The sequence below is a fragment of the Crocodylus porosus genome, unplaced genomic scaffold (genome assembly GCF_001723895.1).
Source record: "Crocodylus porosus isolate Cpor-Errol unplaced genomic scaffold, CroPor_comp1, whole genome shotgun sequence".
Lineage (NCBI taxonomy): Eukaryota > Metazoa > Chordata > Crocodylia > Crocodylidae > Crocodylus > Crocodylus porosus.
Genome location: NW_017728886.1, coordinates 62,965,713 through 62,984,045, shown reverse-complemented (window position 1 = coordinate 62,984,045; position 18,333 = coordinate 62,965,713). Strand labels below are relative to the sequence as shown.

Here is an 18,333-nt window from a genome sequence, read left to right as displayed (position 1 = left end):
GCAGCATCCAGCTTTCATTGCTGGAATAAAAACACACAGAAAACACCTCTTTTGTTTATCATAAATATTTATAAGTGGATCACTAATGTTATATGATTAATGCAAATGACTTTATGGACACAGTCCCAAAATAGAATAGATTAAATTATTAACCACTTCAGAGTAGGGATTTGTTCTCTTTTGAATGATGTACAGGTGGCATACAATAGTCGCAGCACACGTTCACTGAGTTATCCTTGATGTTCCAGGCATTTCATTGCTCTGTTTCTTTGTTCTCTTTCCCTTTTCCTGAGGTGCACATCAGCTAGGGACAGACATTCAAAATGCCTGAGCCTGAATTGATTCAATCTTTGCAGTTTAGTTTAACCTGGCTAGGATGAACCGCTTTGTAACTGCACAGACATCCCAGACATGCAGGCACGTGCCTGCAGTGGCTCAGGCTAGAAGTTGGGGGGTGCTAGAGCAGCCCTTCCCTTCCCTTCCCTTCCCTTCCCTTCCACAGTACTGAACTGAGGGGGCAGGGGTGTGGCCAGGCCTGGGCAGGATGCTCTGACCAGCCCAGCAGGGTATAGATAACAGTGTTTATCACCCCTAACTTAGTGTTAATTACCCCATTAAGAAAACAGCAGAGGGACATTACTAGCTACCTGTTGATTCTGCCTGTTGATTTTACCTGTTGATCCAGCACGGACAGTAGCCAGCATGTGGTCTGCTAGCTAATACACAGACACCTCTCGGCAGGGCAGAGTGGAGGGGGGAATTCCTGCTTAGCAGGGAGTGGTGAGGGTGAGTGGGGGAGCAGCCTGCAGTCTCTGCTGGAGTTCCAGCCAGGGAGCAGAGGGGAGGGGCCAGCACTGCTGTGAAGCAGAGAGTCACTCCCAGCCCAGAGAGCATGCTGGGATGCTGAGGGAACCTGGTTTATCTTAAACCAGCAAAAGGTCTGGGACAGACATTGCATATGACCCAGTTAAGTCTGATACTACTTTCAATCAGGTTTCTCTCAAACTGGTTTCAGCCATTTTCAAACTGGTTTATTTGCACTGAACATCTGTTCTGATACAGGTTTAAACCAGTTTCTGATCACTTAAACCGGTTTGTGTGTAATGTCTGTCCCTTGCCATTGTGTTCTACCCCCTTCCCCTTCTTAAGGGGTGGAGTGGCACTGGGGTCCAGGTAGTCTGATATTGACCACAAACTCTATGTTCCCTGTATGATGTGTAAGGGGAAGACCCTGTAGTACTTCTGTAAAGAAAAGGTCTTGAATTCACCACCTATTTCCTCATTTGCCAAAATTGGAGACAGTTGCTAGGTATTAATATTTCTGTTCCCTTTTCAGATTTCTAGGATTCCTCCCCCAATGCCTATAGGTTTGCTCAGTTCACTGTTTTTTCGATTTTACGTAGAAGCATATTATTGAAACTAACTTAGTGAATGCTTCATCTTCTGTTTTTTGTGATCTGTTTTGTCTCCACATTGCAAAACAATGTGAGGCAGTGACCAGACTTGGTGGCCATGTAATTAAATCACATTTACTTAACACAGAAAACAGAGATTGTTTCAGCTGAACTTTTTTTAAGTCTCTCAAAAGTAAAAGAAGGTGATCAGTGTCTTGTTTTTTAGGTTGGTTGGTGTTTAAACCTGCTGTGGTGAAAATAAATGAAAATTGATGATGTTGTAATACGTGTGGTTTGCCCTGGATATTATCTTTATTTTTAAATCAGATTTTAGAGTTTTCTAATGAGCTAAGACTACTGTGAAGGGAAGAATTGTTGAAAACAAACAGCAAACCATAAATAAAAATGAATTCTTTTTATGTACTGCAAGTCAGGGAAAAACAAGCTTAATATGCTCTGGTTTCTTGACATGCAAGGTGTGATCAGAGATTTCTTATCATCCACAGGAGAGTAGGAAGTGAGTTAATTAAAATTTTTTCTCCCTTTCACAGAATAAAATGTCTCCCAGTTTGATGCACAGTATTCTTTGCTCACCTTACGTTTTATTAGAGCTCCATCGTACATTTTCCTGTTGCTTCTTTTTAACTGATCTGGGCTTGAACAGCCTCCAGAATTCTGTAGTTTCATCTTGTGAACTTTTATGTCTGAAATTTTATCTCCACTGTCTCAAATCATAATATATAACAGAGCTTCTCTACAGTCTGTTACAAAAGTTACATTTAGCATAAAAATAAAGCCAGGATTGTTGGTGTCTAAAAAGGGTTTTTCTTGTTTCAAGTTTACTACTTGTTTGAATAGTCTCTGTTTTGGAAAGAAAGTTGGGAATGACACTAGCAGGGATGACGTTGTGCTAGCATTTGGCCTTACTACTATAATAGTCTGCACTAGCTAGTTGTGACTTCTACTGATACCCCAGTTCCAGCTGTGATATAAATACTAGCACTAGCACCTCTGGACGAGTAGGGCTAACTAGTGCCCCTGGGGCACTTAACTTTAAAGGTGCAACTGTTTACATTTGTAAGGGAGGAGTTTGAGCTTCAGTTTACAAAAATGTTTACTTAGGGTTACTCTGTTCCCCTCTACCTGTCACCACGGAGCAAAATTATTTGGTAGAGAAAAGTGTTGCAATGCAGATCATTGGGGTAGGGATATTGAGAAGAGGTATCGTGGGCAGTGAGTAACCTCCAGCAAAGCTGTTAAGAGGATCTGGGCATAATTCTAAGGCTGTATGAACCTAGGCAGGGTGAGGACACACTTTCTCCTGAGTGGTAGCATGTGAGCAAACTGGTGCGCACAGGTGAGAAAACAAACATTATAACAATTTCTTACCACTCTTTCTACCAAAACCTTTCCCTTCCATTTCTTTACACATTAGACCTTCTGAACTAAAAATCCTTTAATTTTGTTGAGCCCTAACCTGCTATTTGTCCTGCTACAAAGAAATGCAACATCATCTGTTACAGATGAGTCTGACAAGTAAGACAGGTCAGAATCCAGCAGGCATTTCATTGTATTGCCCCTGAGAGAGCCTGCAAAGAAAACTGGATGTGGCAGGAGAAACTGCATCCCTGAAATGGCTCTGCTTCTGTAAGCAGCCAAGAGTGTTTTGTGCTGCAGCCATGCCCGCCTTAGTTGCCATAACAACCCTTTGATTTTTGACACGTTTGTCACATTTCTTGATGAAATACGAAGGTTCTCCTTGGTAATCACTAACCTTGGGCACCGAGTCTGAAAGCTCAATCCTCTTTGCATCATCAGTGATCGCTTAGGGCATGAACAAAGCTCTGGTCTGCTCTTTGTGGATGTTCCCTCTATTCCGTTCCATAAGTTTCCCTCTTCTAAATACCATTTGACAGAGGGGTCCTTTTGGACAGGGCTTTTGCCATATTCTTCCATCTGCTCAGAGCAGATGCTTTGATATCTTTCTTGATACAAATCCTAGATATATCCCTCTTTGTATTTTCGAGATAAAAGGTGGTTGATTTCTCTGATAAGCATTTGTTAAAATTCATTCCATTTAATACCTAGTATTTTCCTGGACATTTACTTGAGAAGGCTTTTAGACATCCATCTATGCCTTTGGATTTACTTCAGGCTGTAGACCCCTTAAAAACTGGAAAAAGAAGAAAAAGTAATGTTGCAGCTTGCATAGAGACTGAAAGTGGAAAGGAAGGAAAAGGTAGTGGGGCTGATGGTGAGGCTCTGTAAATGCGACACTGCTGCAAGTCCCAGTAGATTCAAAGCTCCTGATAGACTGCTGAGGAAATGAGTCAGAGGCCCTCTTAAAAGGCATCTTAACTATGACCTACATATGGTGATGTTGTCAGTCCCTGCCACTATGTCCACTTCTGAAAATGGATATAGTTATTAGGTGTCTAAGTGACTTGCAACAAGAAGAAAGACCAGTGCGGACTGGCAGTTAGTTTCTTCGTCTAAAATACAGCAACAACATACAAATGATGTCTGTTCAAACCAGTATTATTACAGAATATATGGCTTTCCATTTGAACTTTGTTGATTAGCATTGATGGCTGGCAAATGATTGTAAATTGCACAATTTTGAGAATGAACAAGTAGATGAAGACACACAGTCGAAGGTCATGCCTCCCGGAATTTACTTGTTTGTTTATTTTGGCAAATGTAGGTGGCACTGCAGTGGAGTGTAGTGGTACGTGTAGTGAGTATTTGTAATTTATTATAGTATTTTAGTAAAGCTTGTAACACTGAAGAATAAATGCGCTTATAGTATATTTTGTTAAACTAGTGAAATCTTGGTAATTAGACACTTAACTGGAGCTCAGTCTTTGCTGAGACAGCCATTAGTTGCTTTTGTGTTTGGTTTTTTTTAAAGAATTGTTCGGTTTGCAGCTTAAAGGAGAGAGAATTAGCGGTGCCCTATTGTACAGCATCTGTGAGCGAAGCCTGACTTTTATAGTGAAAGGTAGCATTTTCATCTCACCCACATATTTCCTGATTCAGAATAATAAATAGGCTGTGGTCGTTTGCCTGTGGGTGACAAAAGAAATAAAACAAATTGTACTCATATTTTCTTTCTCCTGCTGCTGGATGCAAATAACATGGGCTCATTACCACCATCATGTCATTTAACACCCTAGGAAATACTCTGAGCTCAGAGGGCCAAATTTTGCTCTCAGCTCTGCTGATGTAGGGCTGGAGTAATTCTCTTGATTCCAGGAGAAATGCTTGGGGTTTACACCAGTGTTGTCAAGAGCAGAATCTGTCCTGGGCAAAAAAGCGTGGTTTTGTGCTGCTTGAATATCTTTTTGTTTGCAAGGAGGTAATTGTTCTTTTTTCACTGAAGATTGCAGGAGGCTCTTTGTCCAGGGAAGCTCTGATAAAAACAAAATGAATTAGGCCTGTTGATCTGATTGATCAGCTGGCACATGGCTGATTTGGGAAGCACAAGAAGACATCGTGTATTTGTACTGTTTTAACAAATGTATTAAACTCTACAGTGAAAATTGGAAACTAACCTTGCACCTTTGCGTGTTTTAAATCATTTTCCTTCCTGTTTTGCTGAACTTGCAAAAATGCTGTAATTTCAGTAAACCAAGCAAACAACTTCTCTCCCCTTTCTCCTGTCATCCCCCCAAAACAAAAACGCATTTTTTTATATAAAGCCAAAGAGCCCACTTCAAGTGATAATCCCACTGTTGATTTCTTCCCCAGGGGATGGAAGTGAAGACAGATTATATTCCACTGCTGAATTCTCTTGCTGCATATGGTTGGCAGCTGACATGTGTGCTTCCTACTCCAATTGTAAAGACAAACAGGTAACGTGTTTGCCTTTTGTTCATGGGGGGCGGTCACTGTGTAACCATGGCTGTTTGTGCTACCAGCTCTGTGCACTCCTAGCTTGGAATTCCCTGCACCTAGGTGCTGGGCTTCTCATTTCAGCTGCTGTCGAGCAAGTCTAAGCACTCCAACCCCACCACAAATCTGGCTGGCAAGGATCAAGAGTCTAACGGATAGATCTTACTAGACCGGTGTGCACTGCTGTATTTTCCAGACCAGAATTAGCTTCCTTTAAAAAAAAAAACAAAACCAACAACAAAAAGAGAACATAGTATCAGTTGCTATAGAAGCACAGGATGTTCCTTAATCAGTAGGTAACCAAAAACTGTGAGGTGACGTATCCACCATGGCTCAGAGAAATTGGGTGAGGTAATACTAATAATACTCTAGCAGCCTTCAACTGAAATATTTGCTTATGGTTTTTGGCCTTTTTAGGTCCTTTAATTTCATTAGGGTAATTATTTTTTGAAACATTAAGATATATTGAAAAACAGACTGACTAAAAACAGTTGTGAAACAATAGTTAATCATTATTACACATTCTGGAACTTCCTTTCAAATAAATGAGTTCATTGGGCAGGAATAGTTTTATAATATATCAATGCCAAGTTGCTATTATTAGTAAAGGATTAAAATGAGCCCAATACTGTCTGAGCCACAGATGGAGACATCTCCTGCCCCCCAAAGCTGACAGTTTACAAAAGCCAGGCATAGTGGGAAAAACCAGTAAGAGTAGCCTAAATCTAATTTTTTCAATATGCATATGAATAACTAAATGATGAAAATCACACTTACGAACTTTAATGACCCAGTGGGCATATGTATACTTGCACTTTAATGTGCATTAGCCTATTTTAATGCTTTTTAAAGCATCACTGACAAACCATGCTGTTGGTGCACGTTGAGAGAGGCTAACGCACATTTTCCTAGTACCTCATATTGGAGATACTAGATTTAATGTGCACGAGCTTCAGTATGTTAATGTACATGTAGATGCACCCTGTTCTACTTAAGGGTTTTCTCCTTTCTGTTTTCTGTAAGCCATTTTCTGACCTCATAAGTTGCTTCTGGTTTCCAGTAATGATTTAATACTTTGCTTCATGCCTCATAATTAGGAGTAATTTAGGATCTGTCATTTCTTATGCTCAGCTAGTAAAAGAACGTTTCAGAGTGTAATTAGGATTATAGTGCACACACCCACCACATGGGTTGTTGTATTTTTTAGTATCAATTCTTTGTTTATACTTCTCTGCCAAATGTTTTAGCAGTAAATACATTAAATGCTAACTGAATGGTGATTTTGAGTGTATCAAATTAGACATAAACTGGAATTAGGCGTGAGCGTTTCCAACAGATGACATTTTATTCAAAGCCTGTAGAGAAGGATGTATTTTTAGGTCATTTTGATCGTTACTTTTTTGCCATTTTAAGTGAATGACTGTGAAGCAAGTCTTGGGTTTTGAGTCGCACCATATGAAGTTCGTTCATTCTCAGGACTGTTTTTTACAGGGAGGGGAATTTAGCCACTAAGCAGATTGTCTTTCTTCAGAGACCCTCTCTACCCCAAAAAGCAAAGAAGAAAGAATCTAAGGTAAGTGACCTTGAATTCCTGTATATGTTTTTCTTGGCAGTACTCTGATATTCTAATTGATTTTTCATGTCAGTAGAAAGGGCTTGTTCAACATTTCTCTAATTTAGAAGGTTTGCTGAACATTGTCAGAATGTTTTTTAACGAGGATTTGGACTGTTCAGTCAAAAAATAGTAAAATACACCAAAGGATGTGAAAGCCAATATCCCTCACTTTTATTTCTCTTGGAGGGACCTGAAGATTAGGGAAGAAAGTGGGGAGGAGGAGGGGGTCCTAAAGACAACACAGAAGAAGTGCATAGGGATGTAGAATATATAGATTTAATTCATAGCTTTGCAACAGACTCCTTATCTGGCTTTGGGCAAGTCATTGAATCATTCTGCTCATGCTCACCCTTTGCACAATGGAGGCAATAATCCTTGGTTTCTAGCACTCTGCCTTACCTATTTATATTAGTATCTCTTTGAGGCTGGGGCTGTATCTTGTAGTGGAGCCCTGGCCAGAGCTCTGGCCTTGATTTTTACAGGGAAGCTCTAGCTCAGCGGCTCTCAACCTTTTTAGCCTCAAGGCATCCCTTTGAAAATGCCAGCTCTCAGCTTCCCACTTTTTCCTTTCTGGGTATGGAAAAATAATATAGCAGTTCTTCTCTTGCAAAGAATTCAGAAAGACCGCAGCGTGTCAGAATGTTAGGTGTGCAAGCACTTACACATGATTCACAAGAGATTTCAAATAGGAATTCACAGTGTCAAAAACAATGTCAGGCACACCCTGTGGCATACTTAAAAGGATTTCACAACACCCCAGGGTGCCATGGCACCTTGGTTTAAAATTACTGCTGCAGCAGTGAGTATAATATAAATAATAACTACTGCCTCTGAGCAAGGAAGAGTTTTACCAAATTGTAAGAAGAAACCAAATCCACCTGGAATTAACTGAACATGTAGCTGACATATATCAGGGCATCTTTGCTATGTTCCATTTATTAAATTTGCAGCTTGTAGAAGCCATGGCTCAAATGTCATATGTTAACGGTTAGGAGAATATACAGAGATTTGTACAAAGTGCAAAGTGGCATAATGCTGACTGTCTTGTCCTGTCCAGGTTTGTCTCACCCTTCCTGATTTGTATGCACAGGAGTCAAGTGAGTGAGGTGTGAAAATGTAATGGAGCTTTTTATCTGTCCTGTGAAAATAAATCATAAGATGGTGAAGAGACAGCTAATGCTGCCTATGTTTTCTTCCTACTTTGCTTACTGCAATTACAGTAGTATTTTACGTGCCCAATGACAGACAGCCATGGCTGCACCTCGTATCATCTGGAAGCTGAATTAGTGCAGACAGCAGAAAATGCTGATTAAGTGGACATGATGAGCACATCAGTTGAGTATTTGGGAACTGTCACCGTCTCCCAGTAAACTATCGGGGAGAATTCAAAGTACTGTAGTAGTTTTAACCTATAAAATCCTAACTCAGGACCAAGTTACCTGGAAGCTCTCTGCTCTGCCACAATGGAGATCGGGAAAGGCATTTGAGCTGGTCTCCTACCTGATACAAGCAAGAGTAACTTCCTGGCACAGTGTCCTTGATTTTGGATGAGTGTGGATAATATCATTCCTCCTTACAGCATATACTACCTGTTATCACAACTTCCATAATCAATGACTGACTTCCATATATCACAGTATAAAAATAAACTCCTTTTATTATTACTCCAGACAATGCCTCAAGCTGCTTTATAGCAACAATTTTAGCAATCTCTGCTGCATTGTCACTTAATGCCACAGCTATCAAATAATAGTCCAAGACCAAATAAGGTAGCAGTTTGCTTTGTTAAAGAAATATATGTAACAATGTACAATAGCAAAGAAAACTGGCTTTTTATAATTATGCTCAGCACTTGGGAATTTGGCAGTATACCAGAATAGAGCCTTTGTGCTATACATATAATTGATCTTGCAGTTGCATTACATTTGGGTACATGGGCTCTTACTGCTCAATGTTACATTTTTGGGTGTGCATACAAAACTCATGAGAACAGACCAAACAATTAATATAATGATGAGAGAGTAGGTAAAGCTGAGGTGGACAGTGTTACTGCAGGGAGCAGGGGTTTGAGGGATGAAAGTCCTCTGAGCTTTCTGGAACCCCTCCTTTTAGTTTATTCATGCATCATTATTTTTTCACATAGCATCATTTTTATGGGTTTGATCTTATTGCCTCTGTTAGATATGAAATAAACATCATGGTCAGACAGTCCATAAGTTTGCAAAAATACAGGGAAGTATCAGGGTATAAATCCTAGCCATGGCACAGTCCTTTGTGAAGTGATGCAAAAACAATAATATGTTTTGTAAACTTCGGGACCAAGCGCGCATTCAGAACAAACATAATCTTTTATGGCTCTCTGTCATCTCATGAACCACTGCTTCCTCACATGCCACCACTGGGTATGTGATCCTGGTACTGTCAACCTTGCTTAATATCACAGGCTTTTGTTGGTCCCATGCATGTGACGTTGTGAGGGCTTGACTGTACTTCTTCCACCTAGTCAGCCAGAGCCTGAAAAAGGTCACATTTCACAAACTGATATTGGTAAAAGAAAATATCTGCATGCCAGCAACATGAAATAAATATAGTAGTAAAATGCTAGTAATAAAATGACAGTTGTCACTTCAAGAAAAATATGGAGAAGTGTTGGCCCTCGGATCAATTCTGAGACCCAAGAAAGGTTCAAAGAGTCAGTCCCACCAAAATTAACTAGTCACAACATCAGAATATCTACATTTTGAATAGCAAATTCAATAACAAAATACAGAAAAGATATAAATGACTAAGCACAGATAAAGCATAACAAGCAAATGATTGCAAGTTATAAAATGCACGTTATCTAAAGGCTATTTTTAAAAGCAGTTTAATCTTAACGTTTCTAAGTACTAAAGTATTAAAAAGCCTCTAACATGACCAGCCCATTAGGTAAAGGACCTTCTTACCTAGGTTTCAAAAATTAAGTCGCTACATAGCACTAACCAGGTATGCCAGTAAGTGAGCCATTCAGAAAGAACAATAGTTCAAGACTGAAGATCTAAAATTCCAGAGCAGATTTGGTTTTATACTCTTACTTGGCTACAATATCAAAAAGCTTACCAAATACAGTAAAAACAAAAATAGAAAAGCATTCATAATATAAAATATGAAAGCTACTCTAATATTTATATCCCTGTACTTACTCTTTCTATAAGCTTTACGTCATCTAAAATTAACCTTGTCTATCATCAAACCACTAAATGTACTCAAGGCAACCTTGCAATCTTTACCATTTTTTCTCAATCCATCTATCTTGAATTTTTTTAAATGATTCATACCTTGTGACATTCTTGCCTGAGCATTTCCTTTGCCTGATCTACTCCTGGTCAAACTACAGTCAAGCAAATACAAGCAACTCTATACTTGCCTTTTATGAAATGACTGAAGGCCTACCATGGGGGGTGAACTCGGGGGTGGGGGTGGGGGGTGCAGTAGCACCTCCCCCCCTTTGATTCCAGCTCCACCCAAACTCTCCACCCAAAGAGAGGCAGCAGTATTTCTATTCAGGCAGCTGTGAGAGGGAGTCAGCTGACTTCATGGCTCATTATAATCTGCCTGATTCCTCCTACTCTGTCTTCACTCCACAGGTGTTAAAGACCCTGTCTTCTTTTTAATGGTCTTGATATTCCATTAATCAAATTATCCTTTCTTCTGCAACTTTGCTGACAGTTAGCAATTCTGGGTAATATCCCTCTTCTATTTTACAGCTCTGCAGACTGTTTTTAGTCCTAACTCAAAACCTTAACTCAGGTGCAGTACTACTAACTCAGGGGATCACTAACTTAGGTGTGGAAATGCTTGGCAGAAGTGTTGGATGATGCACAGTCAAGATGCTCATGAAGGTTAGATTTTGCTTTACAAAACTGAGTAAGAGGCATATTTTGCCTAGTCTGTTGTGTTTTTGACACTTAATATATAAACTATCAAATTAGTATACGTTCCAATAAAGTTATATTTGTTTTCACTTTGATCTTAAACTGAATAATAGAGCACAGGGCCCCTGGCACATTAGTAAAACTTCTAGTTTCTCTTTAAGTGGAAAAAAATGTGTTGTATTACATGTCATAATGTATCACACTACCTGCAATCCCTTTTCAAAATCTTGTACCTGCCCATACCTACCAGAGTCTACAGATGAAAACTCATCCTGCTTCATTCTAGTTCTGTAAAAAGTCATCACTGTTTAACAGTGAATGCCTGTTTATAAGATACTTTATAAGTGGAAAAACCTAAGGTTCACTATGGTTGGAGTGAGCATTTTGCACAGCACAAAAAAGCACAAAATCTGATGGGTTTATTTAACTTTTGACAACACCATGTTTAAAACTTTTTTTATAGATAAACTTTTGGTGGGGAAAAATATGTTGATAAGGTTAAAAGGAAATTGCAGTAGTGGAAACAAACTCCATGTATACGCCTGTCAGGTGCTGTGCAGTTCAGCCAGCTGAATAGAAAGGAAACTTCAAAAGAGATGTAAAATTTCTTTTGTAAAGCAGAGATAACTCTATCTTCTTACTCTCTCATCACTGACTGCAGATTTAATCTCATTTGCTTATAAAACTTATCTTCTGTTTTCTGAGACAAAAATCAATGTTTATTTTAGCAGAAATTAGGCTGTGTGGACATTTAACTTTATCCACTTCTCCGATATCTCCTGTAGAAACCTAGTTTTAACATGCAGGGCCTATTCTTTGAATCCTTAAGGCAAACTCCAGTTGACCTCAATAGTAATTGTGGGGAATTGGCAGCTCTGAAAATAAGCACTTTTTTTTTTTTTTTTTTTGATTCAGGTGCCCAAATTCAAACATTCAGGTTTGAAAGTGTAGGTGTTATTTTTTAAGGATGAGTTCTGGCAAAGACATCCAGCAGTAGAACAAACAAAAAGACCCTTGCTAAATGCAGTCGTCCCGTTCCCCCCACCAAGTTTGGCCAGTTGGAAAAGCACAGGGCATTATTGCAGCCTTGTAGGTACCTTGACCCAGGTTGCTTCTCTATATGCTTACAGTCAATTGCACGTGCAATTAACTGTGGGTATACATATTTCATTACAAATCCAATCACCTCATTTAGTGAACGGAATCAGATCATTAGATATGTAAAACCAGAACTGGTGCCCAGGCTTCCTTTTGGGCTCAGAATTGTAGGTACTAGAATGGAATACTTTCAAATTTTAGTTGGAAAAGAGGCTTTCCTAGAGTAAGATATGCTTGTGAGTGGTCTTAAGTAATAAATAAATTACTAATGAAGACTTATGAAAATGAGCTATCCTTCTAGTTCACTCTGAAACAGATTCATGCAGCTGCTGGGCTCTACCAGAACTTTCTGAATGCCTAGATGCAGCAAATAGCAAAAGTCCACAGTTTTCCTCAATCTATGCAGCATGGAAAGTAGTGAATATTTTCTGCTGAGCTAGTGCCATAGTTAGACTAACCCAGATCTCACTAGTGAGAGAGTGTGCATCTTCAGATGTACTTATTAAATTTCTGCAGGACAATTTCTTTAAAAGGTGATGTAACTAGCCACTTTAAAGTTGAGTCTGATTTATCTTGGGAATATTGACTTTTCCTACAGTAGTGAGGTCAATAAATATTTTGCCTTTGGAGTAACTTCCAGATATCATATACATTGTGCCTGTTACATCAACGTTGCAAGGAACCACAGCTGTTTTTGCAGTAGTCAACATACAGCTAGTCAACAGATCATCCAAAATGGTGGTTGTGGTGAGTCTTGTGGTCAGTTTTGCAGGAGGTAGCCTTGTGCATTTTCCATACTCTGCTACATTGTTGTAGAACTTATCACCTTTTACTTTAAATGTCAGATGTTTAAACCATCATCTAAAATTATTTCTGGACTCTGCAGCATATTCATGGTTTGCGTTTGCAGGTCAGATTATAAATGTGATGTTTTTCTGTTTACAGGCTGATGGCTTTACAAAGGTTTCAAAATGCTGCTTTAATCTTTCTGGTCCGTTAGGAACTGCGGGTTTCTGGAAAACCTTTATTTTTGCAGCATACACTACAAAATAATACAGACAAATAATCAGGAGTGGGGCATTTTTCTGCATGTTAGAAAATACTTAACCGACTTTTTAATACAATTAAGTTTGCATAGCTTTTACAAATGTTCACTTTTCACCAGTATGTACATGGTATAGTTCATGTACACGAGTATGTATAACGGAGGGAGGATAAACAACATAACAAAAAGAGAAAGTCTGCCCTAAATTTAATTTTCTATATCTTTTCTTTCTGAGTTACTGCCTTTACGCAGTGGGTGTATGCATGCTTGTGTTATCAGTCAGGTTGCTAACTTGTTAAGAAATTAGAATAATACTTTAGGATCATTTCCTTTTGTTTGTCTATGCTCATACAGCTTTCTATTTTCTTGCTCCCAGCTCAGTTTGGAATGTCAGCCAGGATGTTGTGGGTTACTACCTCAACACTGAAATATCCTTCAGACAGGGCCTAAGCAGAATACATGACAGAGCTGTGTGTGTGTATAAAATAGCTTCACACATGTAGACAGGTGATAATTTTAGGCTTTCTGGTTTACTTATACATCATGCATATTTTGATCAAATGAATCTCTGAATTGAAATTAAACGAGCCAGTACTATTTCAGAAAACATTTCTACTTGTGTTCCTATCTATAGCTAAAGTGACCTTTAACATTCAGATGTTTTGTTTTTAGTTTCATTGGAAGTTCTCCAAAGAAGAGATGAGCAATAAGCAATCAAAGAAAGCTATGAAGGCTAAATTAAGTGCTAGGGATAAGCCAGCAGCGGAAGAAAGACAGGAGTCCACAGTTACAGAGAACATAAGAAACTTAGAAACACCATTATCTGCAACTGAAAACATTGACAACAGCAAGACAATCTCAGATCAACAGCTGGATGATATCACAGACACAGACATGGGAGCTGAGATACTGGGAGACAGAGACATATATATCCATAGCGGTGGGGAATCAGAAGAAAAGTGGCCTAAAAATTGTGATACTCATCGAAATGAATTGGAACCGTGCCTGAGTCAGGAGGGTATGTCTGATCACTGTGGGGACCATGTAACACATGAAGAAAGTTGTGCTCTAACTACTGATACTTGGGATGGAGGTGATGGGGGAGGGTCCATGGACCTGTGTGGTGATTAATAATTTACAACTTAAGAGTACCAAGAGTTGCAGGTATTTTAGCAAAATAAAGGACAGTTTTAACGAATCATCCTGTCTAATTTCATTGCCCAGTGCAACACTGAATTTAGTATTACCCAATCTTATTCTCTCTCCTATTAACACATACAGACTAATTTAAGATTTGAAATTATTATTGGGCTTGCTTTTGCTTCCACAGATTCTAATGGCAAAAATGCCACTGAAGTTACTGTGGGTGTGAATTGGTCATAATTGGCTTTACCTGTTTAAGATACATTTGAAATATATTATGATTAGCAAGGTGGAAGTAAAAACACTTGTTAGGCTTTTAAACTCCTTTGTGCTAATTTTGAGAAAACCAGGCTAATGTCCACTATGGACAGTGGAAATGCTTTGCTTGATCAAATTTCTTTATGTAATATTTTTATCCAAGTAGAATTACTTTAAAAAATGCATTACATCTTATTGTATTTTGTCATTAAGTTTGTATTGTTAAGGAAATGGCATTTTGTCTTCAAGAGGCTGGATGAAGTGGTTGTAGTTGTATTTATCTTAATATATTTACTTGCTGATATGCTCTTTTGCATTTAGTTAACTCTTTCCAATATTGAAAGCAATAATCAAATCATGAACATTTTAAGTGAATCATGAGGAACTGATGGAGAAACAAAATCCTGCTATGAATATGTTGGGCTGTTAAGTAGGTGGTTCCAACATAATGCTGAATTAATCCCATTCTTTTATGATAGCATTATGGATTTTTAGGTTGCTAATCAGCCTTTCTTCAATATTTGTTGGGGTTGCAAAAAAGAGAAGAGCTAAGAATAAGAAAACGGGATGTAGGATGTAATTCAGTAGTTGTACATACTAAAATGAACATGCTCTTCACAACATGCTAGCACTGCAGTTATATTTTTTCACCATTTTTAATTTAGAATGTGTCACAAGAAAGCTATTTGATTTTTTTTCCTTTTTTGTTAAGTTCTATCAGGCAAATGTCAGTGGAAGCCACAAATAACCCTGACAAATGCAAGTTGATAATTTAACCCTCCCTTATATTAAAGGTAACTATGTTTTTCAGATGATATACAAACTTTATTATGTAAAGTGGTAAACATTTTCATGTTTGGAGGTATATTAAAATCTTTACAGAAAAATGTATGTGTAATATTTTTATTATATTTGTGTGTATTCAGACCTTTTTCGTTGAATTAAACGTGTCAAATGTTGTCTTTCCTTATTCAGCAATCCTAGGTGGACCCCTACTTGGGAATAGTCAGGCAGTCCTGGAAGGTGTTTAAAAAAGAATACCTCACTTTACAAAACACAACACTGAAAGAAACACAACTTCCACAAACAATGTCGGCTTTTTTTTTTAGGCTGATTTATTCATGCTAATTATCATTACTCTTTTTTCCTCTGTGATATTTTGACTCAATGAAAAGTGTTCTCTAGGTGCACATCATATGTGTTCAAACTATTTTAAAATTGTATTCCACATAAAATAAATTACACAATTTGTAGAAGACTTCAGGGAGGAAAAGGGTATACTATTTCAAAAGCCCATCTGTAATCGGAATAATGGCAGATAGATTTTATCATTCCATTGTGTGCACAAATAAAAGCCAATATTTCTTTTCAATAATTGAGAAGTATTGTTGTTGGCTCCAACAGCTTAACTAAATATTAGAAAAACAGGACTGTAAATAATTTTAATTACTTCTGGTATTTTACAATGAATTCATTCTGTACCCTGAGGACAAATTAAAATTCCCGTAACCTAAACAGTCTTTTGTTTACTTGCTACTCTAACGCAAGCTCTGCTCTGGACAGTTAAGAAAAGTGGTTTGCAGATTTTATTGACACTGTGTCTTTACAGGACCTGTTATAGAGCTGGTCTTAAATTTCAGCTGGACAGCTTGTATCTTAAACAGAAATATATATTGTTTAAAAAGCACATCAAGTCATCTGTAAAACTGAAGCGCTACTGAAGCGTTTGTGTTAAATAATGCATTTCCATTGAAAAGCATTTATTTGATTGTACTTCAGACAAGGTTGTTCCAATTGCATTCTAAATGCTTACAAAGCTAAATAGAAAACTGAATTGGAGGGAGAGAGGCTTTTTACTTTACAATAGTTACACTTCTGCCGGTAGTTTGGCGTAGCAAAATGAGCTAAGAGTCAGATTCGTGATTAAAGCAATGTTCAGCATCGGACCTGGTTAAATAGGTCATTGTCACCTATTTGAAAGAAGTATGGATGAAGGCCTTGTCAGCCTGTTTTTTACTAAAAGGGTATGATTTAAAACTGATTTAATTGAAGAGATCTACATTTCTCTGTGCTTGTTCTCACTTCTTTGTAGCTTAAATGAACAGAGTTTAGCTTAAGTCCGTAAGTAATCCATATAAACTACTGTCAAATCAATCATTTTTGAGCCAAAGTAAGTGCGTGCAAAGAGAGGTGCACTGGTTTAACTACACTGGATTGAAGTTGCGTTGTTATTTAAACTGGGGCAACTTTCTCTCTCTCAACTTACTTGAGAGCAGAGTCAAGAAATTGCCACCTCATTATGTACAGTATTTTTCTTTTTTTTAAAGCTGCATGTTATAACCATTTGCAAGTAGAAGGATGATTACAAGAAAAGAGTTCTTTTTCATGGTTCCTGACTCCTGAATGTTTTTAAATTATTTATTCCAGCCTGATCATGGAGTCTGAGCTTTTCCCAGCCTGATACTTTGTGTTTAAACTGTTCCAAATCCTGAACTTCTGCACTACATGCACTGCAAGAAATCTCACAGGAATAGATTTTTTGTTAATAGCACTCAAGGACATGAGAGAGTCTTCCTACCTTGAATGGAAATTGGCTGAGATCTTCGAAGGCAGTTAGGGGAATTAGTCCCCAAGTCCCACTAAAATTAACAGGATTTCTGTAACTAAATCATCTTACTGACTTGGAAATAAATCTCAACTGTTGCCTGTAATCTTGAATTTACAATATAAGAATAGACAGGATGATCATAATGGGGAGGAGGGAGGAAGGGAGAGGCCTTTACAGGTTACAAGATCATGCAATCATTTGCTTTGTGAGTTGGCCTTCTACTTGGTTGCTTACATCTCTTAGCCTTCTCCGCCACTGGCATTTGAAAGAGACAATGGCACAGGGACAGAGGAACTAGATGGTGTAATGGAATCAATTCATGCAGTCTAACATGTGGGAAGTCAAAAAGTGTAAAGGTTTCACACTTTCACCTTTGCAGATTTTAGCCTGCTGTGAATGTGCAAGATCCTAAGTCTCAGACTACATCCTTGTTCATAAACACACAGATCTGGCTACTCAAATCAAACAAAATGACACCTGGAAATAGCTTGAAGTCAGTACAGTCAAATGAATCACATTGAGAAAGTTAGACATATAACTGAAATTTTTACTTTAGCCTTAATTTCTCAGATGAGCCCAGGATGCTTAAAAGGCTGTCTTTGGGCTGCAGGCTTGTTCTTTGTAGTTTTCAGAGCTGTGTATGTTTGCCTCAGGGAGCCAATTATAAGGCAGAAATAAAGCAAGATCTGATTTTTCACACAATATTTCCATCATCCTGGACTTGAATAGCTTCAGAAGAGCAAAGCTCATGTTATTTCTGCCTGATAAATGCTTCTCAGAGACATTAAAAATGCCAGTTAAAAATATACATGCGCATACACACCTTCAAATATTTCCTGAAGTTTAATTCACAATTCAGTATTGCTAATGGACCCATGAGTCTCATTTATGTGGGTCAAGACTGCAAAGACTTTCATCAGCAAAAATATTCCTGTGGTGTTGATTAGAGTCTACTATCATCTCATATAAGAAAAAAAGTCTTTATAGGTTAAGAGCTTTCTTTTATTCATTATAAAATCTTCCTGTGAACTAAGCCAATGGATATTCTGTGGTATTATGCTATTTGGACATCACATATTCTCCAGTTAATGAATGAAAATCCCAGGGGAATAACTCCTATCCATGATACCAAATGAGCTCCTGATGACTGCTACAATAAATGTCAGAAGAATTAGGACAAGATTTGAGTCAATATCGCCATAGTTTTATAGTTTCATAGTTGATAGAGTTGGAAGGGACCTGAGCAGATCACCAAGTCCAACCCCCTGCTGTGGCAGGAAAGAGTACTGGGGTCAAATGACCCCAGCAAGGTGTTCATCTAGCCTCCTCTTAAAGACCCCCAGGGTAGAAGCCAGCACCACTTC

At 38.3% G+C, this 18,333-nt stretch overlaps 1 protein-coding gene across 4 annotated transcripts in view; it reads left to right on the top strand.

The window, feature by feature from the left end:
* Positions 1–15,331, top strand: part of RFTN1 (raftlin, lipid raft linker 1) — a 143,902-nt gene extending 128,571 nt beyond the window's left edge. For all 4 annotated transcript variants that reach the window (XM_019535647.1, XM_019535656.1, XM_019535631.1 and 1 more), the window contains exons 8-10: positions 5,145–5,248; positions 6,780–6,861; positions 13,633–15,331. In XM_019535647.1, coding sequence (XP_019391192.1) covers positions 5,145–5,248; positions 6,780–6,861; positions 13,633–14,091 — 645 coding nt within the window. In that variant the 3' untranslated portion in view covers positions 14,092–15,331. The remainder of the gene's footprint in view (positions 1–5,144; positions 5,249–6,779; positions 6,862–13,632) is intronic.
* Positions 15,332–18,333: the final 3,002 nt, after the last annotated feature.